Source organism: Gobio gobio (assembly GCF_949357685.1).
Source record: "Gobio gobio genome assembly, chromosome: 7".
NCBI lineage: Eukaryota > Metazoa > Chordata > Actinopteri > Cypriniformes > Gobionidae > Gobio > Gobio gobio.
The window spans coordinates 31,449,552-31,467,147 of NC_137103.1; the positions used below are offsets into that span (position 1 = coordinate 31,449,552).

A 17,596-nucleotide genomic window follows, 5' to 3' on the forward strand; every position below is an offset into this window, starting at 1 on the left:
TGTCAAGTGATAACAACAGCAGACACAGTACAACAGATCTGTTCTAATGACCCGTCAGTTTGGGCTCAAAGCTGAACATGTACTGAAGGCACTTTCTCTCTTTGTGAAACGCACTATGTTGTTATACAAAAGTACAATCCCTTCACCAGCCTTTCCAAAAGCAATTTGTCTGTTGTTTTCTAGCTTTCCAGTTATATTGTTAGATTATATTATGTTATATTACTATTTTATTATTATTTAGCTTGCAGTTAATTTTAATGTGTCCTTTTTACAGTGCACTGAAAAAAAATATTATGATTAAACGATTAAATTAAGCATAATTCATTTATGTTTGTTTAAATAATTAAAATTGAGTTTTTTATTTTAATTTAAAAAAATGTATTGATTTTATGGGAATTGCATGTGTTTTTGTTTAAATTGAGATCAAATAAATTGATTGCGACCACTTACGATAAAATTTTTTAGTAAATTCAACGAATAATTTTTTTCAGTGTGTAATTATAAATTTAAGTACTGAATAATATGAAATAACTATGTGTACTAGGGTTATTTGCATGTAATTATGCATGATGTATAGTTGTTACTATAGTAACTACAAAATAAAGTGTTACCATTATTAATTTATCTAATATTTATATATTTTTGAGTGATATGCTTTTTGTGTGACTCATTTTTTTTATATCTTTTTTTTTTACAAAAGTACTATGGTGGTACCATGGTAAAGAAATTGAATAGAATGGATAATATGGTAATACTAATTTAATACTATTCTATTCTATTTTAATTTTAATGTGGTGTTACTAAAATTATTTCAGAATAATAAACATATAAGCTAAAGTTCAGAAACAACATCCATCAGAAGCTCCTTTACAGTACACTGTAAAAAATGTTATGTGCTATTTGCTTAAATAAATAATGGTAACAATATTACACATAATATTTTTGAGAAGTTTTGGCTTGGTTTCTTTAATTGAATCTACCTGAATAAATCATGTAAAATTTCCTAAATTATTTATTCTACGAAACAATAAATTAAATATTTTTAGTGACATGTGCTTATTAATTTTAAGTTGACTTTAAAAAAAGAGTATAAATTAGAGGGAATGGAAATGACCTGTTTCTATTTGACTTACGTTATACAATTAATGGACTGTGTGCTGCTAGCACAGCACAAGCAGAAACAAACTTGTTACTGCACTGGCATTAGCAAAGTTATTGCTCATTGACCAAAGCAACATGCTTTATAATATTGGTATACATGCAGTTATCCACAACCTAACCATAAGATCTACTCTTCTGCACAATGGTAACGGTCAAAACTTCAACAGAAAGAAAATCTTTCAAATGTCAAACATAACAGAACATTAAACGTTAACAGATGTTTCCCTTCACTCAAAAACACATAAAATAACACTTAATTTCAATATTAACTCTCCCTTTCCAGCCATATGCAAAGTATGCTGGGAACTAACAATGGTGTCTCTAAATAAAACTGCATAATTGAGTTAATTCTCTTAAAATAAATAGGTAACCTTATTTTCCTTAATTTTATCAGTTTATTTGGTTCTTCGATTGAAGGCTCAAGATTGCTTACATTTCCTTAAAAAAAATCAGGAAAATGTATCTCTTGGTTTTATTAGTGAAATGTTCTCAATATTTTCTATAAAACACTGAACCACAATTTTCTTAAGAAAATATACACACTATTTTTAATTATCACCTCAATTTTTTTAGTGAAAATTACAAGACCCATGATTCATTTTTTACAGTGTAGTTAAAAATGTACTGTGCACTCTTTATGCTTTGACTTACATATATATCTTTCTCCCTTCTTCTTCTCTGTTCTTTTGCTCTTCCCATAGCTGTATCCTTCATGAGACACAGTGCATCAGCTTTTGGATTTGCTGTAAGTATAATTTTCCGTGTTATTGCATATATTTGTCATGAAAATAATCAGAGGAATCATATTATTACATCAGTTACATCAGTATCAATGCAGGAATGAATTACATTTAATTCTTTAGGCAAAGATGTCTTAAGCTGTGTATTATTGTGCTGCTGTATATAATGCTCAGTTACCATTCTATGTGTAAATATTATTAAATAGTGTTAACATGCTTGTGCTAAATTAAGCTATGGGAATGCTTTATTAGAATATCACTGGATTTCAGTTTGTAACATGGTGAGATGATTTTGAGCATCCTTTCTATAGCACTAAAGAATCACTGTTGTTTTTCAGTTTGATGCGACGTTAGATGTTCTTTCCTCCATTATAGTGCTGTGGCGCTATAGCAACGCTGCAGCAGTGCACTCTGCCCATAGAGAATACATGTAAGTAAACAAAAGATGAGCTGTCTGTGGTATGTAGGGCATTGCATGGTACAGAAAACCTGCAGAAAATCACTAAACAGAATATATAATGTTTCCTCTGTGACCAACATTCATAACATAAATTCCAAACATATTACAAAACAAGTCAACAATTCACTGGCAGGGCTGTTCTTTGTAAAGCTAGTACATTAGGGATTGTGGTGGAACATCGTAGAATACAAAGTCCTGTCTCTTTTGACTAAATTCTACCAACATTCAGTGCAACATTTTTAAAGTCTGAACATGGTTGCTTTATCAAGTGTGTTGAATGATCTGCCTTGTTTCTAGCTTTCAACTTGACTGTCTTAATTCGAGACGTATCACGTTGATAAAGGTCTGTGCTGCTGGTTTCATCCTAAATCTGTGGAAGCTTGTGAATCTCATTTTTCTGGTCGCTGTGTCAGAGTGGGAGATTTATATCGCAATGCTAGAGAAGAATTGCAGGTCTCTGTAGGTGTAACAGATTGTGGCCACTTGTCATACAGGGAATATGAACCTGTATTGTGGGCAGTTTTCATATTTTTCAGAATGGATCAGGTCTCTCTGGGTTTACTATAAAAATCAAAGCATTGTCAATGTTTTTGTTTCATCCTTGAACAACACATATATTACACATATGTACAAATAATAGGTTTAATATATAATACCATTCAAACATTTGGGGTAATTAAGATTTTATATGCATTGTGCAATGTTATTACAATTTAAAAGAACTGGTATTATTATCTCATTGTTATCTATAATGGCAAAGCTGAATTTCAGCATCATTACTCCAGTCTTCAGTGTCACACTAGATCCTTCAGAAATCATTCCAATATGCTGATTTGGCACTCAACTAACATTTCTTATTATCATCAATGTTGAAAAATCAAGTTAGAAAGATCAATTTAATGTATCTTTGCTGAATCATTTCTTTTTAAAAAATCTTACTGACCGGTGAGATTCTAACTATTATTCTAAATATAGTCATTTTATGCATCATGTCAGATATACTCAAAACAAATCAAATAATAAATCTGTCTGAGATTTGACTAATCAAATCATTTTCATCAACATAACTTGTCTGCTTTTCTCCATCCACAGAGCATGTGTGATCCTGGGAGTGATTTTCATCTTGTCGTCTCTGTGTATTTTGGGAAAGGCCATCCATGATCTGGCCACCAAACTTCTTCCTGAAGTGGTGAGTTCAGTGACAGTGTGTCGTATTTATAGTTTTATGGTTAGTTTTCCTGCAGTGAATATAATTGCCAAGGCAAATAGATGTAATACAGTCCTCTTCACATTTAAAAACAAACCCAAAAAAAAGTAAAATCATTAACTTAAAGGTGCAGTGTGTAAATTTTTTACTGCATCTAGCGGCGAGGTTGTGAATTGCAACCGCCCACCGCTCACCCCTCCCTTTCGAAGCACATTTTTTGAAGCTATGGTGGCCGATACAGGACAAATATGTCTTCTGAGACAGCAGGCAGTAGCTAGCGCTCTATAGAGCAGTTTGTCCGTTTAGCGCTACTGTAGAAACATGCTGGCACATAATTGTGACTTTACTGTAAGGGGACCCGTGGCGTATTTAGATAGAAATGGCTCATTCTAAGGTAATAAAAACATAACGGTACATTATGTAAGGTCTTTATACACTGAAAACATAGTTTTGTATATTATATTGCATTTATTCCAATAGATCCTTATAAATTCTACACACTGCACCTTTAAAGGTAGTTTAACAGGTAGTTAGTACTACACACTGCACCCTCAAGTTGTTCCAAACCTTGAGAGATCCTCCTCAGAGTTGCAGAGGAAAGAAATTCATACTGGTCTGAACAACTTGAGGGTGAGTAAATGATGACATAATTTTCATATTTGGGTGAACTTCTACCTTTAAGGCCAGTTTCCACCTTTTCTGACCCTTGACTTATGTCTACACTGCAGTATTTCATCTCAAAGGTCAGATGTAGCTTTTCCCAGCAGTCACAGCTAACAGCGGTGTTCAGTCTTTATCCGTAAATGAATCGAAGACTGGCACCATTCCAAAGAGCTGCAGGATAATAATTTCAGAGGTGGTGATTAATGGTATTGCGAGCTAATCTCTCTCTCTATTTTCATCTCTTTTACACCACTGATAAATCTCTGAGCACTGATACATACCCTAATGTGACATTACTGAACAATATTTTCTTCATCTTCTACCAACAAAATTTTAATTAATGTCCAGGTCTAGAGATTTCCAGTCATCTCTGCATCACAAAATACTCACTCTGTTTATATTGAATGAGGAAGCATGTAAGGGAGGGAGAAAAAATGATGAAAAGATGAAGATAACAAAAAAACGGATATACTGCTTGAAGCTAAAAAAAATATAAATTTTTAATGATAATCAAAACACTATATATTTTTCCATTGTTGTCCATTGACGGCCTAAAGGTATCACCTCTCTTATCAAAGAAATATCACCTCTCTTATGAAAGAAAATCTGAATGCAAATGAATGTTTTCACTCAGTGTTTATTTCTCTGGCTGGGAAATAGCAGTTCCCATCCTTTTCATCTTCCCAGACTATGAAATGCTAATGAGCGTGAGGAAATGGCAGTAATCTGGAGTCAGACATAGACGCAGATGACAGGAATAATAGGTGTCAGAGATCTGTTATTATTCACTCCAGCTGCACAGCATGAGGGTCAGGATTACGTTTATATCACTGTCCTCTGCAATTTACTTGATGAATCTGTAATGTGCAAAAAATCATATTAAATCCTTCTGTTTTTAGAGGAAAAATGTTGCCAAGATCCTGACTGGTAGTAAATAAAATCTGGAGTGGAATGACTAGCTGGTGCATGTCTAGCATGTTGGCTATTGTTAACGAAATCGTTTTCGCAAATTGAAATAAATCTGAAATAAAATAAAAAATGAATATTTTATACAAAATTTAACCTTGAAAATTTTAAATGAAAGGTTAGGAATGTTAGGAATGCTGCCTTGGCAACTAACTGAAATAAAATAAGTTTAAGTTCAAAAATAACAAATCAATAAGTAAATAAATAAAACTGAAATGAAATGAAATAAATGAAATGGGGCTGGACCTGAATATTCAAATTAAATCTGAAATAAAATAAAATATAAATATCCACACCTGGCATCCCCCTCGAAATGGTTCTCATTCGCGCTTGAATATGTTTACACTATAAAATCTGATGAAATACAATACTCTTTTTTACAATTATCTTGTATAGCGTAGCCGTTTTTAATAGTTGAAGGAACCCAACCTCGTTATACTTAATACATATATTTGCTTCTTCTTAGCCTACTTAAGTGTTCCCTGCAACTGGAGTATTCTCTGTCTAGAGCGCACAACTGCATGAGCTTGTATGGACAGAAGTGCATGCCTGAGCTTGTATTTTGGGGTAAGCTGTGTTGGTTTGACATTGTGGAAAATAGAATAATAGAAACAAAATGTATTAGCCTTTTAACCCGTTAGGGATGTGACGGTGAGGACATTTTCCAACCGGTTAATCGACATGTGACAACACCGGTAATACCGGTATCACCGACGGGGGATTTTAAATCGCTAATTCTAAACCGAAAGTAAAATGCGCATGGCCGCTCGGTTAATCATAACGGAGCGAAGCGTTTTCAGTGAATTCCTGGAAGATGAGCTTCCATAGGAATGAACTGAAAACGCGCCAGTGGACACGCACGGGGAATGACAGTGTGGCCGTAAATGCGTGCGCACTGCGGCCATGAATGAATGACAGTGGGGGGCGGGATTACTTGAATTGTGGGTTCATTAGCCTATTATTCTTAATGAAAAACACAACAACAAAACAGTACAATGACAAACTCACTTAAATAGACTTCTTTACATTTCACTTTGAAACCAAATTTTCATCTTGTCAGTCAGCTCCTATCTCTCGTGGTGAATTAAATCTGACTCCTGCTGCTAATTTGTGCTGCGACTCTCATTCGGCTCACGCTGCATTAAGCAGACACGTTCAGTTTTTAAGTTTTAGGTTTTTTTGGGCAAGTGATGTAACCAGTGTTGCGCCTGAACACCGGCAGCACCGACTATCGCAGCAAGCCTATTACCCGCTATTATCAATCTAAATTAATCTACTGCAAAATATCGTGGTTCTTTATAGGAAAATAAGGGACAGAATAGGGCTCAAAATATTTGTACTGTACCACACAGTGTATGTCATTTCTGTATCTGAAGTTAAGTGTGTGTATAAAAGGTTCTCAGACAAATACATTTGGGTCATTCCATTTCAAAATCAACCAAATTTCAGAAACTTTCCCGGCTCAAATTTTTGATTTTATTAATTTTGTTTCTTAAGAAAGACAAACATAACTGAAGAAAAAAGACAAAATATTAAATGTGATGGATGTATATTTACTGAGTAATTCAATATTTTGCAGTGGGGGTCAGAATGACAATTTTCACAGGGGTGTAAAAATTGCTTTAGAAAGATGGCAGCATCATTATTTTATTTTTACACAGAGATTGAGATTGGCAGGTCTATTAGGTAAATCGGTTGACTTTATCAATCTTTGTTGCATTATATGCCAACGGTGACAGTTCAAAAATGTCATTCTTAATAAACTTCTTTTGTAACCTTAAAAGGCCCGGTTCAGTCGCATAGAAATAATGTTGCATGCTCAAATATATTAATATTTATTTTCTACACCAAAGGATATTAAATATCATAACAGACCTTTGTGTTTTGTATCACTAGGGCAGTGTCCATTCTCGGAGAAAATAAGCCCTGCCCGCGTGAGGCATACCGCTTCCGGCTCTGGAATCTCGAGATTCCTACCTTTACTAGAGAGAAGAATATGTTCACAATATACTGTTTGTACCGTATAAAAACCATTACGTCTATGGAGAGTCCCCATAAAGATAGTAAACAAGTGTACAGTTCAGTCATGAAACTCTAGAGGGCGCAGGCTGATAGATCTTTTACATGCAAACTGCAAGCAATCACATCATTACCGCATCTCACAAGCTGATTGGCCTCTGCTAATCCTGCAGCCAATGAGATTACTTACTCAACATCAAAATAGTCTTGTTTAGTGTTAGTGTTTAGTGCTGTAGGCTAGTCCTGCAGACCAAATACATTAACATTGCCATATTCAATAACAAGCTAAAACTGTCATATTATAAAGTCAGTACTGAATGTGTGAATGTCACCTCTTCCCTGAAAAGCTGAGCTGATGTAAACATTAACTGTCATCACTAATACGGTTTGTTTACCTCCTATTTTCATTCAAGCCTTGTTTTGCCCCATAAATGCTAATGAAACATCACCGCTGCAGCTTTAGTGATGGATCTGTGCTGGCCGTAAGCCATCTATTCTTTTGGTCCTCTCTTGTTGCATTAGGATGGGTGATTCGGAAATGGACTTCTTAAATGCGCTGTCCTTTTTTTTTCCATTCTGTCAGCCTGCAGCTCCTTTCTCACATTCATTAGACCTGGCCTGTCCATGTCAGTACTTCACTGGCAAATAGCCATCACACTGAATCTCTAAGGTGGCCTTTTTGAAATCTGTGTGGTGCAGTTCATCCAAATTGCCAGTCTTAACTAGCCGGTCTACAGCTTAAAAGATGAAAGTCTGAATTTAAACACATTCATTGTCTCTGTTACTCAGAGATGAAGGTCTCTGAACAAACTGTCTTATTAGAAATGTAGAAGTGCTTCTGGATGTTGTGTGGGTGGAAAGCTAGTTTGGAGAGAAAGGAGAAAAACAAAAGTGACAAAAACAGCTGTAGTTCATCTATGATGCACCTGAAAATGTCTGATACGAGACATTTTTATTTATTTATAATAGCTATTTTTACATGTTGTTTTCCTTTTTCTTGACACTTTAATGGGTTTGGAGATCTTCACCTAATGTTTTCATTTCCCACAGCCATTGGAATAGTTCTCTTAACTTGTTTGTTTTTGTGTATTTATAGCCGTCATGTTTAAATCAGTTTTAGTGAGTCTTCATGGTATGTAGTCCAGTCTAATCCTTGTCGTGTCATGCTTTTTCAATTCCTTATTAAATATTAAGTTGGCTACTTTTCAGTTGCTTAAAATGAACTGCACGTCATCTCTACGTCAAGAGGCCCATGTTACAACTGAAAGACCTATTTATTGTTATACTTTTATCCCTCTTTTACTTCCACCGGCCTTCAAGAGTTCTGGTTTTAACATATCCATATTGGTATCGCCTGTGCCATCACTCCCAGTTTATGATTCAGCCATATGGACCCTGCATCATTTCTACTGTGAACACTTCTTTCTGTCTCTGTTACTGTCTGTCTCTCTGCCAGGATGACTTCCTGTTCAGCGTCTCCATCGTCAGTGGCTTCATTTGTGTCATACTTGCTGTTGCCAAGTTCATGCTGGGAAGGGTTTTGACCAGCAGAGCCCTAATCACTGATGGTACGACACACGCACACGCACACACACACACACACACACACACACACACACACACACACACACACACACACACACACACACACACACACACACACACACACACACACACACACACACACACACACACACACACACACACACACACACACACACACACACACACACACACACACACACACACATATCATGTCTCTGTTTGTCTTTCAGTTCAGGTTATTAGCTCATTGTGTCTGTGTATGAACATATTAAATTGTCCAGTGACTCTTTATCAATGTCATTTATATTCAATTATTCTATTTTGAATTGATTAGCTTTTGTTTCTATATTTTCAGTCATTTTATAATGTGCTTTTGTCATTTTATATTTCTATTTAACTGTCATTTATTGTTTATTTCAGTTTTATGGAAGTATTAGTAATTTTAGTACTTTTATTTATTTCGGTTAGCTGGCAAGGTAACATTTCCAAATTGCATTTAAGTTTTTTAGTTGATGTTTTTTTTATCTAATATTTATATTTTACATGAAGGAAAAAGGAGGATTTTTTTTATTTATTTTTTTACATATGTACATTTATAATAACATAAAATGTCATTATTTCTTCTACCTATTCTTTTTCCTGAAGGCTTCAATTCTATGGTTGGCGGTGTAATGGGCTTTTCCATCCTCATAAGTGCTGAGGTTTTCAGACATTATCCCACCATTTGGTACCTCGATGCCACTATCGGGGTCCTGATTGGACTCATCATTCTAGCTTATGGAGTCAAGTAAGTGTATTATTGAGATCATCTATTTATATAGAGAACATACCGATAGTTTCTATTTTTCTCCATAACTTCAAGACATTAGTCATCCGCACTATAATGTCTCTAATGTTTCCATTGTTCCTTTCTCCTGCAGGCTGCTGATTGACATGGTACCACGAGTAAGACAAACTCGAAACTATGAGCGTTTTGAGTAATGGTTCAGAGAGAAAAGGGCATTGTATGGATCCATCCATTCGTCTCTGCTCCTGCTGCTCTCTCAACACACACAATACCCAAATACATCCAGGAATAAAGTCTGCTGGCGGCCATTTCAGCATCACGTACTTGTAGAACCATCACTCCGACCAGCTCCCGATGTCTTCTTTCACTCAGCACAACATTTAAGAATGAAGGAGGAAGGAAAACGAGTTGGTCAATGGATCAGTGTCACTCCAGGCATTCCAAGATATCCTGGATAGTAATGATTTTAAACATAGACTGTAAAAAAAGATGGTCTTCATGTCCACTGCTTTCTTCCACTGAAGCCTAAATATCTCAGTAACGGTCGTTGCCAATTTACGTCGTTCGGTGCCCGAGTCTGCGCAGTAGTGAGGAGAGGTGGAGCCGTGGCAATAAGGTCCCGCCCACACTCCTGCTCCCGCAGATTCAATCGCAAGCACAGCTGTCAATCATGATGTTACACCCCGTTTTTACTGTACAATATTGTAAATAACCTCTCAGGCTAGAGATCAGCCATATTTCCAGTGTAGACGTAATACACATTTTAAGGATGAAAGCGCAGAGGAATTTCCAGAGGTCTAAGCACAAATACTGTAGGCTAAAGACCTTTCAGAACCACAGTTCAGGGTCAGCAAGATAATTATATGAAATATTGATATGGGAAAATAGGAAAAATCCACCATGCATTAGTGATCTGTCACAGACATTAAATCCTTAAGTCAACAGTCATAATGACTAACCAGCACAAACCCTCTCAAAATGAGACCTGGAAAGGTTTTTAAATGGTTGTAGCAGCTTGAACATCCTCACTGTTGAACCATTTATAGCACTATAACAATAAAAAAGACAAAAAACGAAATTACCGAAATATTCCTTAATACTTACTGTAACTTGTTCCGCTTGTATTGTGTGCTGTGCAGTTCAATGCAAAATAGATTTGTTCATGTATTTAGCAGCACTATTTGTCTTATTTTAAATCAATCAATGAATCTGACATTTGCTGTGTGACGATTCGCTATAACTTTAACCAGTGATTTTCTTGGCTTGCACTGCTGTGTCTGTTTGCCACTTGCAATTGAATTCATCAGCTATTCCTTTCGTGCCAAGACAGAATAAGATTAGAATGGCCTGAAGTATGGTCTGATGTAGAAATGATTGATTCGGACTCCGGCAGACAGAATGAATGATTGTTGTATAATGGAGGGTTTGTTAGGGAGGGCAGCTCTTTCCACAATGGAGAGCAAATAATCAGAAAAACAAAGCACATTTTAGTTTCTTACTGCACTGTTTGACAATACTAATGTATAATATAATGGGTTTCTTCTTTTATTTAGCATAAATACAAATGTTTGTCATTTGTGACCTACAAATGTACACTACTTCAAAAGTTTGGGCTCAGTAAGATTAGTACTTTTTTATTCAGCAAGGATGCATTCAATTGATCAAAAGTGACAGTAAAGACTTTTATAATGTAACAAAATATTTTCAAATAAATGTTCTTTTGAACTTTACTCATCAAATAATTCTGAAAAAACATTCCACAACTGTTTACAACATTGATAAGAAATGTTTCTTGATTAATAATGCTGAAAATTCGGCTTTGATATCACAGAAAAAAATAATATTTAAATGTATTCAAATAGAGTTGTTTTAAATTGCAATAGCATTTCACATCATAACTCTTTTTTGTTTTTATTGTATTTTTGATCACACAAATGCAGCCTTGGTGCAACATTACAATTTTTTTTTTTTTTTTACCAAACCTCAGATATTTGAATGTTAGTGTGTTTTAAAATATTTTATTCATATATAAAAGCACATCAGCAAATATAAAAATACCTGATTTGAATTAACATCAATTTTTCATTTACATGTTTGACACATAAATGTTTTTTTTTGTAATCTTTTTTAATCAAATGTAATAATTCATTAATGTTTTTTAATTAATTTTTTACAATATGCAGTTTGTCACTGACCATCCCAAGGACATTAATTCAAATTCCTGTTACATACAAAGAAAATAAGTTATGAGCTTCTGTGGGAGATTATACTGTTTTTTTTTTTTTTTTCACACACAGGGTCCCTGGTTCATCTTTTACATAATTAATATTTAGCATAGTCATATTTTCTAACATTTTACACATACCTTATTTTTTGCTTTTGTGTTTTTTGTCTCATGTGATTGGGACGTAAATGTAACTGAATGTAAATGACTGTGGTTCAGTTCACAGCTTACCTACTGCACACCTACTGATGTATCTTATCTTATCTTACTGATATTACCAGACAATCACGAGTCGACCAATAACTGCAGCACAGACTCCCAAAGCCTTTGGTGTACTGCTCAATGTGATCTCATCTGAAGAGGGAAACTTTAAAGCAGAACGTTTCATAATTGGGTTCTTTTTATAATTACTGCAACGTTATTGTTTTTATTTATTATTGATTTGTAATCAAGTGCCGTGTTTGTGCCGTAATGCAATAGCGTCATGCTCATTCCATTTAGGCCTAAGTACGTATCGATGGACGTCCTTGTGTTATAACTTGAATTTTTTCCCCATAATCCTATATAAACTGTACTGATTAGACTGTATATGTGTATAGACTGCCCATGGTAACTGATATTTCAATGTGCCGAATTAATGCTGTATTATGTTTACAACATTTGGTATTGAGTAGCCTACTTATAATATTCAGATGTCAGGTCACAACTGCCAGGATAGGCAGGTCGTTTATTATGAGTCATTTGCATTCTCATCAGGCATATTGTGCTAGTTTGTAAATCTAAGCATGTGTTAGGCTGTACCATCAGCTGACACGTAGGTATAGGAGAACAGTGCTGTCTGTTCATAGACTTCAGTGGCTGTAGTCGCTTGTGCATTATTATAAAGATCATCAGGGTCACACATTGGGATAAATTATTACATTTGCTTAGTATAGGTTGTGATGGTTGTACAAATCATAAATCAGTCTATATTCCAAAGACAAACTGACAGCTAGACCCTGTTTTAGTTGGCTCAGGCCTTGTTTGTACTAATGCTGTAGTTTAGTCTTAAGCAATACTCCCTGCTCAGTTAATACCGCTACGCTTTGCATGACAATACACCACATACCCACAAAATGTTGCACAAGCTCACACTGACACACAAGCACACGCATGCACATGCGAATGCACACACAACACATTTATAATGTCTGGCACATAGATGAGAGGTTCTGAATGTACATTTATTTCAATTGTAAAACTGATCTATATATTTCTGTAGAACATGTGAAATAGCTTGACCTAAGGGTTGTACAAAAATAAAACCTCTTAAGAAAACCTACCTGATTGTGTGTAGTTTGTTTTTGGATTGTGTACTACTGACTAATGTCACATTTATAATTATGACAAATTAAAACACAGAAGACATAAAAACTAACTTGTTCTTTCAGTTTAAATGTCTGGGAAACCCTCATAAATTCGATATTTTGGACATGCATGATGAAGCAATGCTTACAGTATGTGCATTAAAAACTTTTTGAAAGTCTCTTCTGCTCACCAAGCTGCATTTGTTAAAATCAGTAGGCCTATTATCGTGAAATATTTAATAGGCCAAATGTCTGTGACGCCTTTAGGCCTATAGACCAAACTTTTGAAATCAGCATATTAGAATGAGTTCTGAAGGATCATGTGACACTGAAGTCTAATGATGCTAAAAATTCAGCTTTGACATCACAGGAATAAATTACATTTTAAAATATATTAAAACAGACAACGGTCCTTTTAAGTTGTAATATACTATTTCACAATATTACTGTTTCAATGTATATTTGATCAAATAAAATGTGCTTATAAGAGGCTCCTTTTAAAATCATAAAAAATGTTGTTTCAAACTTTTGACCGTTAGAGTACAAAATTTGATTTACAGTTTTTCTCAATTGTTTACACACAAATACTGGTACTTGAGACACAATGACCACATGTAACTCATGCACCAACCCCCTGAACCAATTCTGCTAAACTACAAGCCCAATCCCTGCTTTACACTCAAATTGCAGTTATAAAACAACACAAATTTTCACAATTTTCATTCAGAAAATCTCTTGTTTTCACAAGGAACACACTGCCATTCAAATATGCACACTGACTCATCACATGGGCAAACACCTGTCCCACAGTTTTACAATTAGCAAACAGAGCTTTAGCATAAAAGGGCTCTTCTGTTTTGGAGCTGTTTTTGAATTCTTCTGTTGTTTTGTATGTACATTGTTTTTGTGGGGAAAATAAAATATATTTGTATTTGTGTTCTGAGTATAAAAACAATATTCTCAAATATTTTACAACACACTTATGTTTGTATACTGTCTGTAGTAGGCCTCAGTGTAACAATGAAACAAAAAAAGTGATTATCATGAATGGAAAATAAGTGTTTTCCATTCATCATAGTGTTTTACATTGAGCAGATCAGTGTTCAACTGGTTCTTATAAATTTCTATTCATATGATGGTGTGTGTGTGTGTGTGTCATTTGAAAACAAAATACCATTTTGAGAAGAAATAACATTGTTTTGAATGTAAAGTTTCATTTTGCTGGAGAATTGAGGGGTTTTGCCCATTGTGTGTAGGCTATGTGTTTTGATTTGTGAGTTCTGAGAGTCTGAGGCATGCTTTCAGAAAATGTGTGTAAACAATCGAGAAAAAAATGTAAATTATATAAATCTACAATCTACATGATATAAAGAAACATTCACAGGGGTAAAAAAAAAGTGTCAACCACAACTAGCCAGTGTAGGCTATCCCTATTACAACAACGCAAGCTGTTTCTGTGAATGCAGTTTTGATTTATTTTAGTAGGTGTTCTGCACTTTTAATTTATGACCACTAGATGGGGAGATGTTAACATGGAGATACATACATGACAATTCAACAGGACACAATACACAAGTCTTATTTGTGTCAATTTTTTCTTAATGCATTTTTAGCAGACAAGCGTATCTTAAAGATTATGAAAACAAAACAAAAAACAAAAACGTTGTTATAAACTTATTTCACTTAAACGTGGCACTATTTACATAGCAATTACAAATAGGTTGTTGTACAACTCTATTCATAGTGTAAAGTAGGCTAATATAAGTAGGCTAGCCTACCTACAAATTGTCGGTTTTGTTTGTGGCGATTTGATGTTTAGGCATCTTTTTAAGTTTTATCATTGGTGAAGTGAATGTGTGTAATACTTCATACAACCAGTAGGAGGCAGAAAAAGAAAGATGACAGATTTGTTTCTCACATGTGACCTCTGCAGGAAAACAATGGTAATATCATGGTGCCTTTTTGATGGTGAAAGATAGTCAGCTGAAGCAGGGATTACAAAAACCTTGTCAGTCACATGCAGGCCTATAAGCAGTTCTTAGTCATTTGTTTTATTACAGAATCTGTGTAATGTCAGCTTTATCTAATAATCAGCACTTGTGGAAACTACCATATGCCTTTTCTGCTGACAGCATTTGGATTTCAGAGCACTTCCACGAGACACTGAAGTCAGACTGTGCTGAATGAACAGATTTCACACTGGATGCAGGCGTAGAGTCAAACTCAAGCTTGGAGCCATGGTGACAGACAGACCACAACAGCCGAATTCTCTTGGGCATTTGGAAGTGGTGTTCAGAGGGGAGTCGAGCTTTCAAATGTTGCCCCAAAGCCAGAGGGAATGGTTGGAATCTCCTGATCCATTCCACCCCCGCAAGACCCGCCTCAAGTGTAAATCCCAGACTGACTTGTTTGAGATGACAGTTACAGCTGTTCAGTGTTGTTTTTGGACTCTGGGTCTATATATGCAAAATGGAGTTTGACTTATCCAGATTCCATCACTCTCACATGTCAAAGACTTAAGACTTACTTTAGATAGATAGATAGATAGATAGATAGATAGATAGATAGATAGATAGATAGATAGATAGATAGATAGATAGATAGATAGATAGATAGATAGATAGATAGATAGATAGATAGATAGATAGATAGATAGATAGATAGATAGATAGATAGATAGATAGATAGATAGATAGATAGAAAAAGTATGATATTGTGTTTGTGTAACATCCTATGCCTGCCGTTTCCATCTACCCACCACCAGAGGTCACCATTAAGACTTTTTCACTGCACACAGTTACATGTTACCCTGGACTACATTTCCCAGGTTTCATTGCTCCTAATTAGTTCCACACCTGTATTCAATCACAAGGACTATAAAACACTGATGCACAAGCTCACTGATTGCAGAGTATTGTTAGCACATGTTGCTGTTTAGCTGATAGCTTCTTTACGGAGCCAACCGTGTTCTTAGTCTGTTCTAGTCTTACTCTGTGTTTTGATCCTAGCCTGGTTTCCTGTGTTCTGCCTGCTCTCTGCCTGCCCTGGACTCTTGCTCGCCTTTGATTATCTCTATTTGTCTTGCCCTGTTTGGATACTGTTTGCCTCTCGCCTGGACCTTAGCCTGGAAGTCAGATTATCCTCTTGCCTTGTCCCCTGGATGAAGTTATCTGGTTGATGACCCTTGCCTGTCCCTGGAATGCTCTTTGTCTTGTCCATATCATGCCTGTTTGCCTTGGTTTGAGCCCTGTCTGTTATTGACACATCTTTAATAAAAGCTTTGCATATGGATCCGCACGCCTCTCATCTCAGTCCCTCCGTAACAGAATACTCTGCCACCCGAGGATCCAGCGACTTCTCTAAAGAACACTGGTCAGGTATGAACCTTGCAAGACAGTTATTGGCCCTAGAACAGGGTATGCGACCGCTAGAGGTATATATTCAGGAGTATTTGGATTTAGCATATTTTTCTGATCTGCCTGATTGTGTTCTCATTGACTTCTTCTGTGAAGGCATAAATCCACCCTTAAAGTCTCGATTAATCCATGAGGGTCCTCGTACATCGCTCAGTCATTTTCTGGATTATGCTCTACTGATAACTGGCTCTTTTTTCACTGTGGGGGTCGCAGAGCCTCCTCACGTCTCAGCAGACCTTCCAGAGTCTCGTGTCGTCTCAGCAGACCTTCCAGAGTCTCGTGTCGTCTCAGCAGACCTTCCAGAGTCTCGTGTCGTCTCAGCAGACCTTCCAGAGTCTCGTGTCGTCTCAGCAGACCTTCCAGAGTCTCGTGTCGTCTCAGCAGACCTTCCAGAGTCTCGTGTCGTCTCAGCAGACCTTCCAGAGTCTCGTGTCGTCTCAGCAGACCTTCCAGAGTCTCGTGTCGTCTCAGCAGACCTTCCAGAGTCTCGTGTCGTCTCAGCAGACCTTCCAGAGTCTCGTGTCGTCTCAGCAGACCTTCCAGAGTCTCGTGTCGTCTCAGCAGACCTTCCAGAGTCTCGTGTCGTCTCAGCAGACCTTCCAGAGTCTCGTGTCGTCTCAGCAGACCTTCCAGAGTCTCGTGTCGTCTCAGCAGACCTTCCAGAGTCTCGTGTCGTCTCAGCAGACCTTCCAGAGTCTCGTGTCGTCTCAGCAGACCTTCCAGAGTCTCGTGTCGTCTCAGCAGACCTTCCAGAGTCTCGTGTCGTCTCAGCAGACCTTCCAGAGTCTCGTGTCGTCTCAGCAGACCTTCCAGAGTCTCGTGTCGTCTCCGCAGACCTTCCAGAGCCTCCTCACGGCAGGTCTGCCACCTCAGAACCCTCATCTGATCTGTCAGGGGAAACCGTTATGCGTCAAAGGTTGGCATCCAGCGTGGAGGATCCACCGCTGGCATCAGTACGCACCGCTGGGATCCCCGAACCGATTCATTCTAGCCCTCCTGCTCCTGAACTTATTCCCCTGTCGGCAGCGCTCCCCATGATGGGGATCGCTTTATGGTGTATCT

The 17,596-nt window shown here is 36.6% G+C and overlaps 1 protein-coding gene across 1 annotated transcript in view; it reads left to right on the top strand.

Annotated features, from left to right (window-relative positions):
* tmem163a (transmembrane protein 163a) overlaps positions 1 to 13,092 on the top strand; it is a 50,206-nt gene extending 37,114 nt beyond the window's left edge. The window contains exons 3-8 of the mRNA XM_079820650.1: positions 1,863 to 1,906; positions 2,240 to 2,331; positions 3,454 to 3,550; positions 8,673 to 8,784; positions 9,407 to 9,548; positions 9,682 to 13,092. Coding sequence (XP_079676776.1) covers positions 1,863 to 1,906; positions 2,240 to 2,331; positions 3,454 to 3,550; positions 8,673 to 8,784; positions 9,407 to 9,548; positions 9,682 to 9,742 — 548 coding nt within the window. The 3' untranslated portion in view covers positions 9,743 to 13,092. The remainder of the gene's footprint in view (positions 1 to 1,862; positions 1,907 to 2,239; positions 2,332 to 3,453; positions 3,551 to 8,672; positions 8,785 to 9,406; positions 9,549 to 9,681) is intronic.
* The last annotated feature ends 4,504 nt before the right edge of the window (positions 13,093 to 17,596 follow it).